The 23,150-nt window shown below is 41.9% G+C and overlaps 1 protein-coding gene across 2 annotated transcripts in view; it reads left to right on the plus strand.

Annotated features, from left to right (window-relative positions):
• The window catches only part of gnao1a (guanine nucleotide binding protein (G protein), alpha activating activity polypeptide O, a), a 158,597-nt gene that overhangs the window by 27,552 nt on the left and 107,895 nt on the right, over positions 1-23,150 (plus strand). For both annotated transcript variants that reach the window (XM_084060758.1, XM_084060757.1), the window contains exon 3: positions 4,683-4,824. In XM_084060758.1, the coding sequence (XP_083916884.1) occupies positions 4,683-4,824 (142 nt within the window). The remainder of the gene's footprint in view (positions 1-4,682; positions 4,825-23,150) is intronic.

The following is a 23,150-nucleotide window of genomic DNA, read 5'->3' on the forward strand; positions in this document are numbered from 1 at the left end:
TTTTGACTCAAAAGCCAAATGACAAAATCTCCCCATATCGTATAGAAGCAGTGCAGAAGCTAGTACGTGTTATGGGTGTGTCACAGCAGTGTTGATTTTGACGGCTAATTTTGATTCAGTTTTAGTCATATTTTAGTTATCTGAAATGTTTTAGTTTTTGTCTAATCTACAGTCGATTTAGTCGACTAAAATGTATTTTTGCGGTGCCTTGATGGCGTCATAATGGCTGATTTTGCATGCTGAAAATAGCCGATCTACAAGTAGATCTGCTATTTTCAGAGCGCAACACCCGAGCGCAACCAAACATAAAATAACTTTGTCTCCACTAGTCCCTCCCTAACATTTTTGCCTAGTTTTTATTTGTTGACGAAATTGTCAATATATTTAGTCTTTGTTTTAGTCGTCATAGCTTAGTTTTTATTTAGTTTTCGGCAGTGAAAAAAGGTAGTCAACGAACGTTTTTCGTCATAGTTTTAGTCGACAAAATCAACACTGTGGCACAGGCATGGAGAGTAAACCAAGAGGAGGGATCAGAGTTTTGGCTCTGTGGTGCTGTGTGTGTGTGTGTGTGTGTGTGTGTGTGTGTGTGTGTGTGTGTGTGTGAATGTTTACCAGACACTTGGATAAAGCATGTGCTCTGCTGGCTTCTGGGTGGTTAAGGCAACCATAACCAATAGGCTAAGCAATGTCCTGTGTTCAAATCTGGCACAATTCTTTCCTGTTGTGTCAAAGCATCCCTCCCCTATGCTCCTTCCTGCCCCGTATAAATCTTCACTGTAATAAAGAGATGTACCCTGTTTTCAGTGTGTATGCTCTGGTTTAGTGTTTGCAAGTCATTGATATACCAATTAACCAGCTATATCCAATACTTAAAATCAACAATAAACATTCATTGGCTATAATCAAATGTAAAAATAATTGCTTCAATGCAGAATCGTCCATGTCCGAATCATCAGAATCGCTCAATTTCTACCTCTACTATACAGATCTTTTATCTATGTTTGCACTCACTGATAACTGGTGTAAATGGCAGTTATTACCAGCTATAAGAGATAAGAAGAAGCTCATTAATACATGTTTTCAGTGTATGTACTGTAGATCTGTGCTTTTTGTATGCATTGACATGCCGTGGAAATGTCTCTAATGGCGGTGGTTACCAGATCTTTAGGCTAAAGCTGGGCTTACAGGAGTTTCAAAATCTTAAAATGATTTTGAAATCTGGTTGCGTCACACACTACAGGATAATTTGATAATATTCCCCTCGTACAGCAGTCATGTAATCATCCAGATAAATATCAAACGTATCGGAAATGATTGGGGTGGCTCCTATCGTCTGTGAGCAAATTGGGAGGTTTTAAGATTGGATCATTGAACCGCTACTACAGGATAATCTAGCCAGATAATCTCTTGTGATCAAGCTTGAACAGGGAACGCCCCTCTCAATAATTGGGAGGGAGGGGCGTTTATGACTCAAACGCTTCCAGATTATCCTGCAGTGTGAGCTGGGTTTAAGAATAGGGTCATTATCACTGCCAGTTCCGGGGATGCGATCTGTCCACTTGGCAGTGAGTTTGTAGGGGCTGTGTGAAAGTCACTGGTGTAAACGGGAGTCCTGCTATATTTTTGTAGGACTGGCAGGCAGCCTGATTGATCTGAAACCCTATACTGCCTCGGACTGTACTGTCCTCACGTCAACGCACGTACACACACACACACACACACACACACACACACACACACACACACACACACACACACACACACACACACACACACACACACACACACACACACACACACACACACACACACACACACACACACACACACACACACACACACACCCTTAACCAGTCGTAGATAATATACATAAACATGCACTTACTGTAGGTGTGCAGATCCACGCACAGTACAGTGCGTCTGTTTGGACATTCAAATGCAGTGATGAGGCAGTGGCCGCCTACAGCAGTGTTTATCAACCTTTTTGGTGCCAAGGCACACCTGGCATAGCCAAAATATCCCAGGGCACACCTAGAATTTAGCGGCTGGCCCTGGGTGCATCTCTTCTTTGCTGGTGGAGCTCTCATCATCTTGTAGTAATAATACTGAGTGCCAAAGCATGTACCCTGTGCCCCTTTTATACAGTACCAGGTAGGACAACATATTTGCATTCCTATGGGTGATGGTCGCTACACTGAATGGCCGTATCGATTGACGGACAATCACCGCTATTGTTCTCAAGGGGCTGGGTTCACACTTTCTTCAAACGTCGCGGCACACCTCAGCAGTACTCGCGGCCCAAAATTGGGCCCTTTGCCAGGGTTGATAAACACTGGCCTACAGAGCACAGACTGACACATGCACAGTGCACAACCGTGGACATGTTTTTGTTCCGACTTGATACGAGAGAGAGAGAGAGAGAGAGAGAGGTTTAAATGTTTAGATGAAATATCACTGTTATATAACTGTTTTGTGAGACTGTCATGATATACTTGGTTAATTTAGCTGAGGATTATACCTACAGTATCTGTGTAGACAAATCATCAGTCAGCCTGCAGTGCTTACTGTGTTCTCAGTACTGCGTTCAGGGACATGTTAGCTTTGGCTGTGGTTAAATAGGTCTATCGCTGTGAGTCCTCTCTGTTCACAGCACTTGGTTTTCTCCAGCGAAGTTTCTCAACAATGGGTTTCATTTCAGTTGAAATGTTTGGTGGCTCAAGCACTTTGATTGTTGTTCTTCTCCCCAGGGGTTGGGAAAATCATATAGACTAAGCATTGTCTGCTAATTAATGCATTGTGGGTTTGATACCTGTGGTTCTGTATTGCAAAACCTGAGCCTATGTGGTACGTGCCTTAACCACTCAGCCATTGGCACCCCTGTGTTTTTCTTCTTTTCTGTGTCTGTGTGTTGTCTATTTTCTTAAGTGTTAAGTAAAGTAGGACAATGAATAAAAGACTTGTCCTTTCACAACTAACGAGATTGTAAGTTTGACAAGCAGCATCAGTACAGCTGGACTAAAAAGGTGACCTAATGAAAAGGGACAACCCCCCCCCCCCCAAGAAAACTGGCTTTTTGCATTTTGCTTCTTAATTTTATTTTTGGTCTCTGTGCCCTGCTATCCGGTCTATGTGGTGTAAAGGGGATGTAATATTTCTTTGCCAGTTAGATATGGCTGTCATTAGTCAAACATTTTCAAGACACTTCTCTGTCTCACTTCAGGAAAGCCACATCCATGGCGACGGAGGCTCACTATACTTGGGAATGTCAGCGCTGTTGGGATTTCCTGTGAAAAAGGATTGCTTGGTATTTATCGGCTGAATGTGCCAGTTTACTGCTCTTAAACTAGAGGTTTAAAATGACAACAACTTAAAACCTATAGCATTACAACAGTGGTCAAATGAATGTGAATAATTGTGTGGGGCATGAGGAAGTGAGGTGTAAAGTTGTAGTTTGCATTAGACAAAATAACACATTATTGGCACAGTCTCTGTAATCTATCTGTCTCTGTTTGTACAATATGTCTCTGTCTAACATTCTGTATAATTCTTCTACTTCCTGTCTGTCTCTCTTTCATCTATCTGCCGTCTCACTTTCTGTTTATGTCTACGTATCTTTGTCTGCCCACCTGTTTCTCCATCGATACATCTGCCTGCTTATCCACCTGTCTGTCTATCTAATCGAGCTGTCTATCAGTCTTTTGTCCGTCTTCCTACCTCAGTGTCTGTCTGTTTCTTGATAACTGACTGAGTCTACCTGTCAGTCAGTGGGTTATTGTTGCATTGACCATGATCTCATCTCATCACCTTTGTACACACACACACGCACACACACACACACACACACACACACACACACACACACACACACACACACACACACACACACGCACACACGCGCACATGCACGCACGCGCACACACATGCACAGACAGTTCCACTTTAATTTCCTCCTCTCTTATTCCTGCCTCTCACACCATTGCTCCCCCCTCCAGTTTCGTCCCTCCTTCCATTCCTCCTTCTGTCCTTACCTTACCCGCCCTAAGGTGGAAGTGCTATATTTCAGGAACTGTGGGCACAACGTGTGCAGAGTTGTTTATTATGTCATCATCATGAGCTGAGTAGTATTGAGAGAAAGAGAGAGAATGATTTCCCCATGCTGTTTTTTGTACACTTGGCTGAGAATTTGAAAAGACGCTTGTCTTTCCATCTATCTCTGTCTCTTGATTTCTAATGTCTGTCTCTCTAACTACCTGTCTCTCTCTTCATATACTGTATATCTCTCTCTCTCTGTCTTACTCTCTCGTTCTAGCTGTCTCCGTCTACCCTTTTGTGACATGTACAGCCGACAGGTTGAGGCTTGTCAGTGTATGGGGAGAGGCAGAGAGAGTCTGATGCATGGACATAAAAAATATAGTCTTTACAGACCAAGTGGAAATATCCCCCCCCCCCCCCCCCCCCCCCACACACACACACACACACACACACACACACACACACACACACACACACACACACACACACACACACACACACTACTTTTGTATTATTCTGTCTTCTTGACTCATCTACTGTATCTGCCTTTCTGAGAAGTTACTTTTACTTGTAGAAAATAAAATGACAGTGAAAACAATTGTATTCACCATTTGTATAATGTGTGTGTGTGTGTGTGTGCTCTTGTGTAGGATCATCCATGAGGATGGTTTCTCAGGTGATGATGTGAAGCAGTACAAGCCTGTGGTCTATAGCAACACCATCCAGTCGCTGGCCGCCATCGTCCGCGCCATGGACACACTGGGCTTGGACTACGGAGACAAAGAACGCAAGGTCAGTGCACGTAGCCACACACACACACACACACACACACACACACACACACACACACACACACACACACACACACACACACACACACACACACACACACACACACTAGGGCTGTATGAATAGTTTGAAACTCCATTCATAACATTGACATTCGATTTCTACGCTGTGACCAGACATATGACCATGACAGTCGTGGCTTGTTGATCAATGCTCAATGCTGCTAAACCTTCAACTTCTCTTGTGCACAACAAGCCACAAGGTTCCTTACTTCCCTGACTCTATGAATCTATAAGGCAGCAATCATGCAGTTTGCAGCTTTGAAACGTGGCGGTTATACCTCCAAGTTTCTCTTTATGGAAAAAGGACCTTCGCCAATGAAAACAGAAGCAACATGGATGATGGCCATCATAATGTTAATCCTTTTCTGGAGAACGCTTCCATTCAGCCAAGTTTCACGTTAGAAAGACATCGATTTCACTCAGTACGCTCACACTGAGTGCACTCACACATACTGTACGCATGCCTGTACATGTACTATGCACGTCTTGTTTATGATTTTAGCAGCTGCACAAAAAGAAAATGTATTCCATTCGGTCAGCTCTGTCCATAGATATGAAATAGTATAGTATCAATATGTCAATATGACTCATTGTTTTTCCATGGTCAGAGCATTGCAAAACAGACCAGAATTGCATAGTTGCAGTAACACAATATGATGATGATGATGAAGATGGTTAAAGTCAGAGGTGGCATTTAGAAAATGACAGTGCTGTCACATTTCTTTTACCTAAATCACTTTGAATTCAAATGTGGCATTGTAATGAAATCCAAAGCAAATGCAAAATAGAAAAACAAATCCAGATTTGAACACAATAACATATGTACTGCATACAAGTGCATAGTCTACTCTACTGCATAGTCGAAACATTTTCACCAGGGTAGTAGAATATTTGATTTAGATTTTGAGCAGTTTCCGGAGTCCCTATGATGAAGATGGTGTGGAGGAAGATGATGATGAGGGGGATGATGATGATGATGATGATGGTGGTAATGACAAAGTCAGTTTTGGTGTGAAGAAAAGTGCTCCCTCATAGAGTGCAGCCTCGCTGTCCCATCTGGTTGAGTTACTCTGCTAGAGGTCATTGGTTTGTCAGGGGTTGCAGGATGTTCTTTGGGTAGTGTAGCTATCAGATCTCACACACACACACACACGCACACACATACACACACTACAAAACATATTGCATTAAGCACATGGGTAAATGAAGATAACCTTAACAAACCGTGGCAACCATAGCAGACACACACGCGTGCGTGCGCGCACACATCATTGACCTTAACTTTAACTGAAGGCTTAGTATATTTTTAATCACAACATTGATACTCTGAGAGAAGAGGACTGAAATAACAATACTCCTATTGATTAGGATATGATATCACTTTGTGTGTGTGTGTGTGTGTGTGTGTGTGTGTGTGTGTGTGTGTGTGTGTGTGTGTGTGTGTGTGTGTGTGTGTGTGTGTGTGTGTGTGTGTGTGTGTGTGTGTGTGTGTGTGTGTGTGTGTGTGTGTGTGTGTGTGTGTTTAATATAGCTTGGTATTGTATTTCTAGAAGCAGAACAGAGGTGAAGAGAAGGGTCCAAGTCATATGGATCATTATTTCCATAGCGTCTGAAGGAAAGAGATTGTGTGTGTGTGTGTAAGCATATTTATGTATGTTGTGGGGTCATCAGTCAGTTGTTTGAGGCAGGGTATTGCCTATGACCTTACGACATGATACATATCACGATACAGAGGCCACGATACAATACATATCGCAATGAATACACACAGATTTTAGTATTGGAGAGAGAGAGGTGTGATGTGCATGTTACATGTCGGATTCAAAAGGAAAAGATATTGAAGAGCAGTGATGGAAGAAGTACTCGCATGTTTTACTACTTTAGTAAAAGTATCGATACTGCAATGCAGAAATACACTAGGTAAAATTCCAGTATTCAAAATGTACTTGAGTAAAAGTACAAAAGTATTGGCATCAAAATATACTTAAAGTACCAAAAGTACTAATTGTGCAGAATGTGCCATTTCACAAGTTCAAACTCTAGCCGAAGATCGGCTATTTTCAAAAGGCCACAATATATATATAGGGCTGAAGTGGTTAATGTATGTTTTGTGATAATACTCTAAATCTGCAAAGTAACCAGTAACTAAAGCTTTCAAATAAGTGTAGAGGAGTAAAAAGTACAATATTTTCCTATGAGATGTAGTGGAGTAGAAGTAAAAGTATTGAAAATTGGAAATACTGAAGAAAGTAAAAAAATACCTCAAAATTGTACTTAGGTACAGTACTTGAAGAGCTGAGCTTGTCTCTTCTAATTAAACCCAGATTGACATCGGCCAGACGGCTATTACAGTATCTGCCATTACAGTATTTGACTGTTTTGATGACATCCAGTTATGTAAATGACAAAATATCAGTCATAGGTGGGCTAGGACTCTCCAGAATCGGGATTAGCATTAGACCCAAAAATCAGTTTTCATATTTCAGATGGCTAAAGGCCTTTTAATGTAGACTTCACACAAGCAGTGGTCCCAAGAAGAGAGCTCTGTGGGACATCACATGTCCCACAGAGCTGCAAAGCAAAGGGAATCTGATACAAAGGCCCCATTTACAATCACAGACTTGTATTTGATGAATGCTCTAGACCGAGGGGTTTAGTTAGAAAAATGTTTATCCAACTCCAACAATCGTTGACACCCTTCCAGTTTGGACCTTATGTATGCAGAGCAACAGCTAGGGATGGTAGGATACTTAATATAACATTTTATATTTTATCAGTGGTGGAAAAAGTACTCAACTGTCTGCTATTTTTTTTAAATCATCAATCTTTGAATAATATATATATATTTTTAAATCATGATTTTTTTTGTAAATCTTTGAATAATATATATATATTTTTTAAATCATATTTTTTTTGTAAATCTTTGAATAATATATATTTTTAAAGCGAACATTTGTAACTCAAATATTTGCTTCTGGGGGGCCCTAGAACAAAATATTTTAGATGGGGGTCCGTGGCCAAATACATATACTTTTGGGTGGTCCTTGATATGAAAAGGTTTGAGCACCACTGATACAGAAACAATGTTTTTTCAGAAAACTGTTAGGATTTAGAAGACACTTTGTAGAATCGGCCTCAGGTCTTAATGGGTTAAGTGATTCCAGTATGTTTTAGTAAGATCAAGAATGTCCATCTTATTCAGTAACCACCACACAAAGACAAATGCCATGGTTGGAAAACACCTGTTCCAGTTAAAATACAGATTTTGTTACAGTGGTTGTGAAAAAAAGATAAAGAAAGAGTGAATTCAATAAAAGGGGACCAGGCCTTTATACATTTCTTTGTTGCATCTGAGCTTTTCTAATGGGATAAACTAAAGGATAGCACATCCTTGACCCAACTTGTGAATGATGGAGGTTTTGGTTTATCAGATTTCGAAAAAGCATGATTTGATTAATTTATGATCAATTTGGTTAATCTTTACAAATGTCTAGCCTGCAAGTGTTCAGTGTTTTATTCAGCCTGTGATACAGTGAGTGGGCTTTCGGCGTGGTGACACATGACATACAGACTTTCTTTCATCCTCTCATCATCATCCCGCGCTTCCCCTTTCTTTCTCCTGCCCTCCCCCTCTCTCTCACTTTGGTCGGTTGCTATGGTGACCCTGTGTTTTGCCTTCCTCTCAACACATTCCACAAGCCTGTGTCCAAGGACAGTGTAACACACACACACACACACACACACACACACACACACACACACACACACACACACACACACACACACACACACACACACACACACACACACACACACACACACACACACACACACACACACACACACACACACACACACACACACACACCACTCAGTGACAGCCAGTTTGAAGATAGGCCTTGTCACTGCCGTATGAATCGCCGAGCATGTTTTCAGTTTGAGCTTTCAGAGAGAATGCTTTAGCACAGAGCTTCTAATATAGATCCTTCCAAAGCGTGGGCCACGGGACAGATTTGGCCCGCCACAGCATATTTCTTTTATCCTCTAAATGGCTCAAAAAGAGTCATACATAATTAAATATCGCCGCTATCGAAGCAGAAACCTCATATGTCCAAAACCGTTGCTTTTCAGGAAATGGAGATCTACAGTGGCTTGTGGAACAGCTATTTGTTTCACTACTTTTGCTTGTTCACATGGTATGAGGAAGTAGGTCATTAAATGACGAAAAAACATAAGTAGTTGAAATTTAGAGATACAAGGTTTCTGCCCGACAGCACAGTTGAGTTACGGATGTGATAGCACTTTTGAACTATTATTAGCTGAGGTTTTTCAACATGATGTAGTATTGTATAATAGTGGACATTGCTGCTGCCCTCAGAATAAGAAGAATGAGACTCAGACCTCAGAAACACTTTAATGCCAGTATAAAGGACATGGTTTTTGTTCAAGATTCAGAACATGAAACATAGGGCAACAGTTTACACAACAAACAACAATGTACAAACTACAATATCAATGTGCAAATCACATGCAGGATCTGACAAGCAGTGACAGAATGAACCTCTTTCATTTTTAATGAACCGTTATATAATGTCAATATTATAACACACTCACTGGCGCAGATGATCAAAAAATATGCCTAAAATCTCAGAGCACAGCACAAACAGCACGGTCCTGAGTGTTCGTTTCAATTATTTAATTAACCAACTAATTAATTTTTGTTTTTGAATTAATGGGAACAACAGGATCTTGCTCTGCAGCTTGGCTCTAAATCACACCTGACCTCCAGCAATACTGGTTGAAAAACCACAGCATACATCGCACAGAACACTTTGTACATGCGCCTCTCAATAATAAAGTGTCCTGCATCCTTCACTGAATCTTATGAGTGAGCCCAGGGCAGTAACTAGTGTGACACATGGTGTGTGTGTGTGTGTGTGTACGCACACTGCAGTGCTCTTGCGTTGAACATGGCTGAAGCACCACCGTGTCAACTGAATCATAGTGCACGCGCCTGCCTGTGTTTGATGCATTGCCCATCGGCTACATTTTCTATACACTAATTGCTTCAGTGCATCCATACAAGTCCTGGGATTAAAAATAACCCAGCATAATGTCTGTGTGTGTGCACGCATGCTCAATGCTATTCTATGTCCAAGTTATGTGTGTGTGTGCGTGAATGCATTGTACAGAAGTGTCATCCCCTATGGTTTATTCTCCATCTCCTGAAACGTGGTACAGTAATTACAGTTGTAGCCATTTACCATTATTGTGTATCGTGCCTCCACCTGCCTCTTAACGCCCGCTTTATGCTTGGTTTGCGCGACACTGGTGTGCAACTTAGTATAAACCACTCTTAAAGCCAGGACAGCCAGTGCTGTTTGAGTCAGAACTAAGATGTTGTGCCACTATTGATTCAGAGTAAGTGGCGTGGAGGATATTAGTAGTAGAGAGTGAAAGATGGGAGAGTCAGTGAGAGTCATATTCAATCCATAGCATTGACTGTGCCTGGTAAAAGATTTAACCCACTAACCCATTGGTTTTCAACCGTTTTCATGCCAAGGACCCCTAAATTGATATACATTTGGCCGCGGACCCCCATCTGAAAGTGTTTTGTGCCAGGGAAGCAAATATTTGAATTCAAAATTTGCTTTAAGATTTGCACACCTTTTCAAGATTTTTCCGCGCTATGAGCTTGCAGATCTGCTATTTTTGAATAGCCAAAGCTAAGTGGTTAAAATGATTGTGACGCTATGTTAACTCATTTCGCTGGGGATTCCCCTGGTACCCCCCCAAGGACCACTGGTGGTCCCTGGACCACTGGTTGAGAACCACTGCACTAACCCACCAATAGAACACAAACGTGCAGTCTATTTATTAGCTGAGCAGTTAGTATGAGCCACTCTGTGGTATCTTGTGTTGTATTTGTTTTGTTTTTTTGATTTTTTTTGTGTTTTTTTTAAAGTGGAGCAGAGCAATACCTTTTATTATACATTCTTAGGTGTTGATATATACCAATAAAAATTGCCCAACATTTGTGAAACATGTTTAATGGACTCAAAGTTTAGTGTTTTCATTTGTGCCATTAGATGCATATATTGATATTCTAACCGGTTTTAACCACTTAAACCCCTACATTTCGTTGACCGAGTCCCCCGGGGGTCTGTACTTGGTCCCCTCTTTTTTCCCCGTCTTTGTTGTATTTGTTTTGGTCAGTACTGTACGTTCAACCTGTGGGCCAGTGGTTCTCAACCTTTTTTGGGGCCAGCTATCCCTATGAGGTCCCTTACTGCCCTCCCACATAAAATTTAGGCTACGGAAAGTTTCTGCTCTGAACATTAATCCGTTATTTGGCATTCAATGACATGTTTTCTGAATTATAAGCAACTCAAATAATGAGATTAAAGGGTCTACACCATGAATTTTAACTTTTTCTTCATTTTTGTGTGTTTTTGGTCTCCCCCACCTCTCTTCTGTTCCAACAAATACCCGACTTCGAGCATGCAGGCTTTCATAGGCTATCTGTGGTTTTTATGTAAATTGGTCTGAAAACAGTCCGTCAGATTTGTTCCCCCACCCTACGTCACGTCTGGGAACAATTCCTCCCGTTTTTCAGTTCTAACCAAAAAAAAAAATCAAAAAAAAAAAAAAAAAAAATTTCTTATTTTTTTTTTTTTACTTTTTCCACACAGAACCAGGACATAACATGCATACAAACTGGCTCAATAGCGCCCCGTGCCAAACAGGACAATGTGGTATTGCAGGTGAAAGTGCTTTATAAGCCAGAGAGAAGTTAGTTGGATTGAGTATATCTGAGGCTTGATTTAGGCTCAAACCTTTTGAAAAACGTTTGAGGGACATAAACAATATGATATCAAATATTATTATTATTTTTTAAATTCATGGTGTAGCTCCTTTAATGAATAAGCATTATCTCTGTGGAACAACAAAGAGATTAAACTGGAGATGATTATGAATATGATTATTACTAGCATAGTTCCCAGTGAGTAAAAAAAATATATATATATATAAAAAGGTTGTGACTATTCCAAGTAGAATAGTATAGCCTTCAAATAGGCCAGGGATACCATTGTGTTGTGTTTTTCTTACATACCAACGAATCATCATGAAGAATTTCTTACAGATTTTTTATAACCGACTAAATCCATTAATCGTATTAACCACTTAACCCTGGCCTGTATTATAATTCGTTTTACAATGGTGGCATACAAAAGTAGTGAAATCTACAAGCTGTATTTGTTCTTGTAGATCAGGGGTCTTCAACGTTTTTCAGGCCAAGGAGCTGAGAGAGATATGAAGCAGGGACACCCCCCCCCCACTACATATTGTATAAAATTGTTGTTGCAGATTAAACACTTTCTCATAGATTCCATACATAGTTGAATTCATGCTAATGTGGATTTTCAGATAGTTAACATTTTAAACCCTCTACCCTCAATATTTAGTCAACTTGACCGTTGGCTCTGTACTTGGTCTGCTCTTTTTCCCTCTACACCAACTCTCCGAAAATAGCCGATCTACAAGCTCACAACGCCTCGCGCTGCGAGGCGTTGTGAGCTTGTAGATCGGCTATTTTCGGCTAATGTTCCCCATCACACAAAGATTTTGGTGGACCCCCTGTAGTAACTCTATGAGGACCCACCTAGGGGTCCCGGACCCCCCGTTGAAGACCCCTGTTGTAGATGCTATTGTCCGTAGTTCCTTTTCTTTTGTTTATTGGAGCCATTGGAGCCTCTCATGCAGCTGAACACGTTCAGGATTCCGTTGCAGCCCTTCTGCTGCCGCACATGTATATGCATGCATACGAGCACACACACGCACGCACACACACACACACACACACACACACACACACACACACACACACACACACACACACACACTGCTCCCTGGTGAAAAACACTGTCTCCCTGGACCGGAAAGCCGGGTGCGATGGAGGGAGAGGAGGAGGAGAGAGGGATAGAAGGGGAGACGAGGAGCGAGGGACACAGAGGAGGAAAGAGATGGGAGGAGGTGGCAGATGAGTCCCTGGGTGTTGCTGTGGAAACCAACCACTGAAGCTCTGGGGTTGTGTGTGTGTGTGTGTGTGTGTGTGTGTGTGTGTGTGTGTGTGTGTGTGTGTGTGCGCGTGTGCTCGCTGGCGTGAACGTTTGTGTGTGCAGGCATGTGCACATGTGCTCGTGTCTTCTTGTATGTGTGTGTGTGTGTGTATTCCCAGGGGTGATCATGTGAGCAACACTCTTTTGACAATAATAGTCTCTCTCCTTGTTAACCCATTCAATCCGGGAACGCATGTGCACTATAACCATTATTTTGTACTTTGGCTATTCAAAAATAGCAGATCTACAAGCTCATAGCGTGGCACCGAGTGCTGCGCTACGAGGTTGTAGATCTGATTCAAGACTCAAATCTTTGCTTCTGGGGGTCCCTGGAACAAAATGTTTTCAGATGAGGGTCCGCGGCCAAATGCTTATCATTTTGGGGGTCCTTGACATGAAAAAGTTTGAGAACCACTGATATAGCAATTTTAAGAAAACCGTTAGGATTTAGAAGACATTTGTAGATTGCGTTCCCAGATTGAATGGGTTAAAAAAAAGTACACATCCTGCACAGACGCACGCACACACACACACACACACACACACACACACACACACACACACACACACACACACACACACACACACACACACACACACACACACACACACACACACACACACACACACACACACACACACACACACACACATAGCAGTTAAGAAAAGCAGAAACATTTCCTTCTAAATATAGGCTTGTGATCCTTTAGGATTTGAACGATTCCGGTTCCTTAACGGTTCCCTTTTAACAATTCGGCAAAATCTATGTATTTTTGGCCTTCATTATAATTTTAGATAAAAATTCAATCATACAATACCGTATTGTACATATTATTGTAGTGGTTCTCTTAGGTGAGGTTCCAGGGACCTTCTGGGTTACACGAGGGGGTTCCAAATGAACCCTTACAGGTCTGTAACCCGAAGAGTGAACAAATCCATTTGGTTCCATTTGAACGCTCTTTGCAGACAGAGTGCGATTTTTCTCACGGAAAAAACGGACAATATCATTGTTTTAAAGAACACATGGTTCTCTATGACCTCATGCACACCGGCTCCGAATTTGTCGTGCGGCAAGTGGCTGCGGCGATGCGTTTGTTTTTATTCAATCGAACCCAGTTCGATTTCTTTTTTTCTGTCTTTTCGCATGCGGTAAAAACTGATTGACTAGTCGCACCCAGTGTTGCCAGATCTGCTTATTATAATTTCCCGCGCAACATTTTATTTGAAAATAGCCGATCTACAAGCTCACAACGCGTCGCATCGCGACGCGTTGTGAGCTTGTAGATCTGCTATTTTCAAATAGCTGATGTATATGTTAAAGTGCTCATGTGGCCCATTGTCGCTTCTTTTGGGCTGGTTTTCCTAGACCTGGTTGCTTGTTTCTCTCACAGAATCTGGCAACACTGGTCGCACCCTGTCTGCAAAAGGATTTATTGCGGTCCTTGAAGTTAAAACGTTTTGAGAATCGCCGGTATTATAATTGTTACAAATGGACCCTTGCAGCTCTGTAACTCTTGAGAGTGTACACATTTGTACACTCTCGGAATTATGGTGGTCCTTGATAAAGTCTGAGAACCCACCAGTATTGTAATTGTATAGCAGACGTGAAGTCCACATACCAGCTCTGACAGTTTGAAAGAAAAAAAACTGTTTCAGAACAGATTCTGGTTCCTCAATGATGGATCCGGTTTCCCGGATTTTAACCCGAGCCTACATTAAGAGGATCTAATGTAGGCTCTACACTGTATGTGTGAACAGTGAACACAGCTGTGTTATGCAATAGTTGGCCTTGAAAACATCTTCAGAGATAGTAGCTGTGTGTGTGTGTGTGTGTGTGTGTGTGTGTGTGTGTGTGTGTGTGTGTGTGTGTATTGTTTATGGGCATATGTGTGTTTATGTGATATGTGTGTTTACAGTGTATATGTGGTATCAATGTGTTTATGTGTATAACAACGGATATGTATGTTTACGTGTAGTACTGTTGTGTGTTTATGTTTAGTAACAACACATGTGTGTGTGTTACTGTATTGTATGTGTAGTAACAGCAGATAAGTCGGGATAATGAGGAACTTCTGTGAACCTTTGAATCGTGTGTGTGTGTGTGTGTGTGTGTGTGTGTGTGTGTGTGTGTGTGTGTGTGTGTGTGTGTGTGTGTGTGTGTGTGTGTGTGTGTGTGTGTGTGTGTGTGTGTGTGTGTGTGTGTGTGTGTGTGTGTGTGTGTGAGAGAGAGAGAGACGGTATGGATTCCTTCCAGCCAAGTTAAGAAGGTCAATCAACAATCTCTCACGTGAGTGTGTGTGTGCACAGGTGTGTTCGTGCATTTTGAAGTACGTACTAATCTGTCACCTAACTGTGGTACGTTGACCTTCCTCTTCCTCTGAGGAACAAAGAGCAACATTGGTGTTTGTTCTTTGTTATGTTGGGACTCCTCTCCTCTCTCCTCCTCCCGTCATCACCTCCCTGTTCTTCTACACTTCTCCCTATAGCTCCTCCTCACGTCTCCACTCTGTCCTTCCCCTCCATGCGTTCCAACTTCAAATCAACATCCCCATTATTTCAAACCTTTGCCTCGAGTGTGATTTAATTAATTAATCACCTCCTCTCTCATGTTCCTTCCAGCCAGACACACCTCTCCTCCTCCTCCTCCTCCTCCTCCTCACCTTCTCTTCTCCTCTGTTCATCTTGTTATGAATGTACAAAGCACCACAATGGAAACGAGCCCCCTGGGGCTTTTTGTGTTATCCTTTCAGCATAACTTTTTGACTGTGCTTCTTGTATAACTGTTAACAATCTTGTTAGAAGTAATCAATCAATCAATTAATCAATCAGTGTTCATTTTCCTTCCCCTCTGTGTTGACATTGTCCAGCCGTCCTCTCTGTTCGGACGGTCAAATCCAATGGATCAATACCGCCTCCTGCTGCTCAATCAACCAATCCAGACAGTCACAGCTTGAGCCCGCCACCAGTGCTGGACAAAGTAAATACTCAAGTATTCAAAAGTACAAAATACGAAGTACAGTTTAAGAAATTGTCTGATTTTTTTTCGTGATTAAACGTGTCGCAGGCTCTTTTCACTGTTTTTGAAAAAGGGGCTTTAATGGTTCATTCATAATATATTTTTGTAAGTTTGGGTCCCTTTCTAGAAATGCAGTGGAGTCAAAAGTACAATATTTTTAGTTCACTAACACACGCACGCACGCACGCACGCACGCACGCACAGACAGAGACACAGACAGAGACACAGACAGACAGAGAGACAGATACACACACGCACACACACACACACACGCTCTGGGCTAACATGGGTTTTTTGTGTGAGCTAGGATACTAGAGAGGGAGAGAGAGTGAAACGATGAAGAGAAGGATGGAGAGAGTAGAGGGAATAATAAGAGTGTGTGATGAAAGGGAGAAGCCTCTGTTGTCATTAGATCTATACCGCAGAAAAATGAGCTGTATCCTAGCAACAGGAAGGATGATGATACCATACCTGAGATGTGTGTGTGTGTGTGTGTGTGTGTGTGTGTGTGTGTGTGTGTGTGTCTCTCTTTAGGGAACATTGGATCATTTCACTGCCTAATACTTGCGGTACGTTTGAATACTGCTTCTGTATAAGTTGCAACTCAAAACTATCCCACAGGGATTTCTTTAAATTCCTACATACTGTACATTCACAACTGTATGCTGTCGGGCAGAAAAAAAACCTTGTATATCTATATTTCAACTTTTTACGTTTTTGTCGTAAATGAATTCATCATACTGTACAAGTATGATGAATTCATACTGTACAAGAGTTGCATAAAAGTAGTGAAAATAGCAGAGAAAATAGCAGATCTATGGCTTTAGGATTAGGCATACATAGTGTATGCCTAATCCTAACCGTAAGCCCATGTTATTACCGCTAATTACAATCATGACAACGATAAACCACCTCATCGTTTGTAGAATGTAGCTGAAGGCACTTTACAAGCATCGCATGCCTCTCACCCCCCCACACCCCCCACACGCAGACAAAGCAGTGAGGCTTGTTTTGCGCTTTGCCTTGGTTCCAGGGACATGCCATGTTTTTTATGAATGTTAAATGACAAATTGAAGGACAAGGCTTGGAATGATGAATCAATAAGCGGGAACAAGGTCTTACTGGCTTCATTGTCGATTATGTGATTGATTAGACTGGTGGATCTGTCACTCCTGCTGGTCAATGGTCCACTCCAATCATCTGGGGAAGAATTGTATCGGTGGATTGTGTAAGCGGCGGGGTCATAGAGGAATGCAGGCATACCATCCCAAATACCCCTCTGTAGTTTTTTTTGTTGATGTGTGTGTGTGTGTGTGTGTGTGTGTGTGTGTGTGTGTGTGTGTGTGTGTGATCAATGGGGCTATGGTGGCCAATCAGGCAGAGGTATTGGTTCACTCAGCTAGAATGCTAAAAGCAATGATCTCACTTTATATACAAGGTTTTCTGCCCGACAGCAGTGATATGATGCTAGCCAGTGTGGACAGCCATGCTGGGGAGGTTAGCGAGCAAAGACGGGAGTGTACGTTTTGTATGTGTGCACACGTGCATGTGTGTGTGTGTGTGTGTGTGTGTTTGTGTGCAACGGTTCCTAGATGGCTTGAGGGAGTACTGTATATGTGAGGGTCCTTTTTGAAGGGCTGGTAGAGAAATGGTTGTTTGTGTGTGTGTGTCTGTTGCCGTCCCTTTAGGGCCCCATTCCCTGTCTTACTGATGTAATATGTTCTGAAGTGTTTTGGAGGCTATGCTCTGCCCATCTAAAGAGCAATGTGCACACCGTGCACGCACACACACACATTGGTATATAGAGTATGTCTATACAAAACAGCCTTTTGCATTTCTCCCTTTATCACTCCAGAGACAGCACAAGCAACACAAGCATCAATATCGATATCTTGATATGAAAGTAGATATAGACTGGGATTTTGGATATCATAACATAATTATATATTTGTCTCCGCCAGGCCGAAGGCATGGTAGAGAGTATGTTTTCGTTTGATTTCCTTTGGTTCCACCAAGCTAACATTGGTCAAGCTTCACGTGACACGTGACAATATGTTGAAAGGGTGTGCTTTGATTGGCAAGCGAGACGCATGACGAAATACATACCTATAAATAGGTGAGTCACTTCGAAACATTGCATTGCATGTGACATCAGTGCCATCAGCCAAGCTAACATTTAGTCAGGAGGTATTAGCAGAAAAAGTTCCAATCTTGCATGTCCTTGCATGTCCTTACCAAAAATCCTCACCAATGTGGGTCTGCTGGCGGAGACTTGTGCTCCGAGGAGCACATTTTCTAGTTATATATAAACCTGTAGGAGCTCCTGTTGGGCAGATGGAGGTGAACATTCGGTGGGTCAGGTTGTACCTGCAGTGCCTTCTCTATACACAAACCACCCGACATAGCGGTAAATAAATAGGCATTATTTTATGACTGACGATAGATAGAGAGAGGATGAGGGGTAAAGAGAGAGAGAGAAAGTAATTGATTTTAAACTGGAACATTGCCCATGTGCACCACAAGGGCAATGTTCTGTAATTTGAATCCAACCTGTGTTTGTGGTGGGCTTTAGTTCAGTGTACTTGTAGAGTTGTGTGTGTGTGTGTGTGTGTGTGTGTGTGTGTGTGTGTGTGTGTGTGTGTGTGTGTGTGTGTGTGTGTGTGTGTGTGTGTGTGCACACAAAATGCTTAATTTCGGCATAATGCTTAATTTATACTCCATCACATAATGCTGCCGCTTACTGACAAGAACTGACACACAAGCTAATAGTGCGTCAGCGTATAAATGTGGCCAGTTATGCAATAGGTGAAAAGTGGAAAATATAATGGTGTCCTCACTCCTCACCGCACCACACATTGCAAAGTAAACCAGCACATTGGAGGGATTTTCTCTCTCCATATATGGATGTCGCCTCACTTGCAAAGTTCCTCCGACTACAGTGAAGAATAGAATAGAACAGTGGTTCTCAAATTGGGGTCCGGGGACCCCCAGGGGTTCCCGGGGGTCCCCCAGCAAAGTTAGTTAAAGCCATAAAGACCGGGAAAGCATCTGTTACAGGTTTTTGATTTCTTTGGCTGTTCAAAAATAGCAGATATACAAGCTTGTACGAGCTTGTAGATCTGCTATTTTTGAAAAATCATGAAAATGGTTGCAAATCTTTGAATATATGTATATATATATTTCTTAAAGCTAAAAAGGGGATTATACAAAATGTCTTTTAAATCTCAACAGTTTTTTGAAAACTCCTTTTTTTTATGTCAAGGACCACCCAAAATGTTATGTATTTGGCGGCGGGCCCCCCCATTTCAAAATATTTTTGTTCCATTTTTCACTATTTAAAAAAAATAGCAGATCTATAAGCTCATAGCATCTGAACATCTGACAAATTTGGAATATTTTTTAAAACATGACGTTAGCAACACAAATCTTGCATGGGGGTCCCTGCCACAAAATATATTCTGATGGCGGTCCATGGCCAAATAACTATGAATTTGGGAGTCCTTGACCGCAAAATGGAATAGAAGATAAATACTGTTTTTGCATAATAGTCAGATTAATCATTTTATATCTAGTCAACAGCGATGTGTCTGTGGCTCACTCCCACGTTGATGCAGGGTCAAGTTCATTTAGTCTGAAAATAGCAACTGAGTGTGTGTGCGCATGTCCATACACGTGTATATACATACATACGTGCGTGTCATCTACCCAGGCTTCCTCTGGAGAGGCGTGTAATATCGCTGATGTCGAGCAGAAACCTTGTATCTCCATATTTCTTGTAATGTTTTTTCGTAAATGAATGCCCTACTTCATCAAACAAGAGCGCGTCGCACAAAAGCAGTGAGAGTAGCAGATCTACAAGCTCACAACGCGTCATGATACGACACGTTGTGAGCTTGTAGATCGGCTATTTTCCCTATTTTAAAATGGGATTTTTTTTTATAATAAGGAAAAAGGAACGGTTTTGGACATGCAAGGTTTCCTGCCGACGGCAAGCATATTCTTCAGAGACTTTGTTCTCAGGTGCTGAAAGAGAGAATGCATGGAAGTGATTCCCTCCAGAGGGTGACAGACAGAACATGAAATGTTTCCCCTGGAGTGTTGAGTGTGTGCTGGAGAGTGACTGACAGACAGACAGACAGACAGACTGGGGGGGGGGGGGTGTGTGACAAAGAGAGAGTGACTGAGACAGTTGGCACGAGAGGAGAGGGGGGCATGGGAGAATATCCCCTAAGGTTAACACATTCACATACCATAGAGCTATATACCAGTGGTTCTCAAACCCTTTTTTCCATGTCGAGGATAGGATATGAACCACCATTAGGGCTGGCTGTCACGATTACAAATTTAAGTCGACGATTATTTATCACTCAAATAATTGCGATGAACGATTTAATTGTGTTTCTGTCGTTGAAAATGAACGTAACATTATGAATTAAAGAAATATATATACATTTCTGTTTGGCTTTTAGCTTTCGTAAACAAAAGTTGCACAGGGCAGATATTACAAATAACACATATTTAATTATTTTACACTTCAAAATAAACATTAATAGTGGAAATAGCCGATCTATAAGCTCAAAACGCGTCGCATGGCGACGCATTTTGAGCTTATAGATCTGCTATTTCCACTATTTTTGACATTTTTTGAAAATATATGACATTTTTTAACATGGAATTGATTATGACGATTATGGCGATTTATACAAAAATAACTGCGATTATATAAAGTAATTGTGATTAGACGATTATGTAATAATTGTGACCTAACCACCATCAGAATTTTTGTTTTTCTGCCAGTGGCACTCATTCTAAAATATTATTGTAAATTGGCTATTTACATGTAGCCGATGTATAGGGATGAAGTCACGCTGGGCAAGACCTACTGTAGCCGGTTGAGTGTCTTAAACGGAAATACCGGAACTTGCCGGAAGTACCGCCCCCAAAGGATATGACGTTGTTGACGCTTTACAAATCTGTTTACATTCCTCCGCGAATGAAACGAGTGTTGTGATTGGTCGAAAAAGATCCTTTCCGGGGGAAATGCGTACGACAGAAGTCCCGCCCCTGTAGACACTCTCTGCATTAGGTCGTAACCAGGCTTTTGTCTTTGCAGATGAGTAAGGCTGGGAACAAGGCTAGGATAAAGAGGTTAGACTGATTTTGATGCTATATTAGCACATTTAGCTGGGTACCTCCCTGGAGCTCCCTCCCAGACCCCTGGGAGTGCCCAGAACCCACTTTGAGAACCACTCCGCTATACCGTGTGTGTGTGTGTGTGTGTGTGTGTGTGTGTGTGTGTGTGTGTGTGTGTGTGTGTGTGTGTGTGTGTGTGTGTGTGTGTGTGTGTGTGTGTGTGTGTGTGTGTGTGTGTGTGTGTGTGTGTGTGTGTGTGTGTGTGTGTGTGTGTGTGTGTGTGTGTTGGCGTGACATACTAAGTGTGGACCAGTTTGACAAATAATGACAGCATCATAACTGGTCATACTGTTCTTCGCAGCCCTCTCCAATTTCCTCCCATAATGAAAAGCGCCCTCTTTCATCTGTAAAAGGAAAACATGTCTCATTCCAGTCTTGCACTAGACTAGTTTCTGCAGTGTTAGATCTTAGAACCAATGTGCTTTGAAAGCAGCTGGGGCTTCCATGAAAGCATATTGATTTCCAGGCTGCTCCTTGTACAGTATAGCCCCAGGCATCTCATTAATCAACTAAAAAGACCACGGTCCTCAGGGGATTTATTTATTCTATGTATATAAAAAAAACTGTATGCTTACATGTACATTTGTAATTGTACATCTCTATCAATTCCTAATTGAGCGCACGCGAAAGTGCCTCAAATCTCCTTCCAGACAGTTAGCGCTGGCAGCATACATAAAAGGAAGTTGATTTCTTTGGTTTCCGTCATCCTCCGAGGTTCTTTGAAATGTTTCTGTGAGATTTTTGACATTTCTGGCGACAGACACTCTTCAGTGAACAAAGTGTGCGTTATCTCTCTCTCTCTCTCTCCGTCAATGACTTGTCATGTGGTTGGTTGTGTTTGTAGTTCCTCAGAGGGATTGTGGAGGGGTTTGTAGCCCCTAACCTCTTCCGCCAGCCTTTCATCATAACCGTCCGTTGTATGTTGACGGCAGATCGAGGAGATGGAACTCAATAAACCATGAGCGCCTTGAAGTTATCACGCACGCACCCAGGCACGCACGCACGCACGCACTGTTCACATCTGTGTGTCTGCAGTGATGTTCGGCTAGTTAGATCTGGGACAGTGGTTCTCAACCTGTGGGCCGTTTTTTAGTGGATAAACTGGTGTGCAAATGTCATTTTTTTTACTCTGCCAACGTGTACTGTACGAAATAAAGCCCCCAAATGAACTGTTAGTTTTCAACCACATGGCTTGCCAATTAAAGTCCAACAAATGTCTTCACATGCCGAATTTTGGAAGCGCCATGATAAGTGCCTCAGTAGTTTGACATTATTATGCGGATGTTCTTCCATGCTAACACGGTTGAGTTCTATCTTGAATTCCAGCCATCGTCTGTGTTGTGTGTCAGCCAGCTGCTGGCTCTGCTAATTAGGCCTGGCTAAAAATAACACTCCTGTCTATATGATTAACATATCACCCCTGGCACATCAAAACCTCACTGCTACACCTCTACAATGTGTCACTTTCGGGACCCCAAATTATTATTTTTTGTTTTCATTCATTTATTCATATTTATTATGTTTTAATTATGATGTATTTGTATTATTATTATTGTTAGTTTGTTTGTGGTTGTTGTTTTTAATTGATATATTTTTTAAGAACATTATATTGGGGTGTGTTAGCAGGCTTGTTGTAGCCCTGAAATCAGACAAATCTTTTTTTAAGATTTGTTTTTGTGGCTTTTTCTGCCTTTATTGATGGTATGCAGTGAATTGACAGAGAATTGGGAGAGAGAGACGGGGAGTGACACTCAGCAAAGGTCGTCGGGATCGGGATTCAAACCCGCGACACACTGTCAGGCTGCATTGCAGCCTAGGTGCCCGGACCGCTATGCCAGTGGTCCGGGCCGAAACCAGACAAATCTTCCAGTGTAAAAAAAAAAAGATTAGTCTGGCCCCGCTCGGTTGTGATTGGATTTCGCTGACCCCGAAGGGCAC

Source organism: Gymnoscopelus microlampas (assembly GCF_963454915.1).
Source record: "Gymnoscopelus microlampas genome assembly, chromosome: 6".
Taxonomy (NCBI): domain Eukaryota; kingdom Metazoa; phylum Chordata; class Actinopteri; order Myctophiformes; family Myctophidae; genus Gymnoscopelus; species Gymnoscopelus microlampas.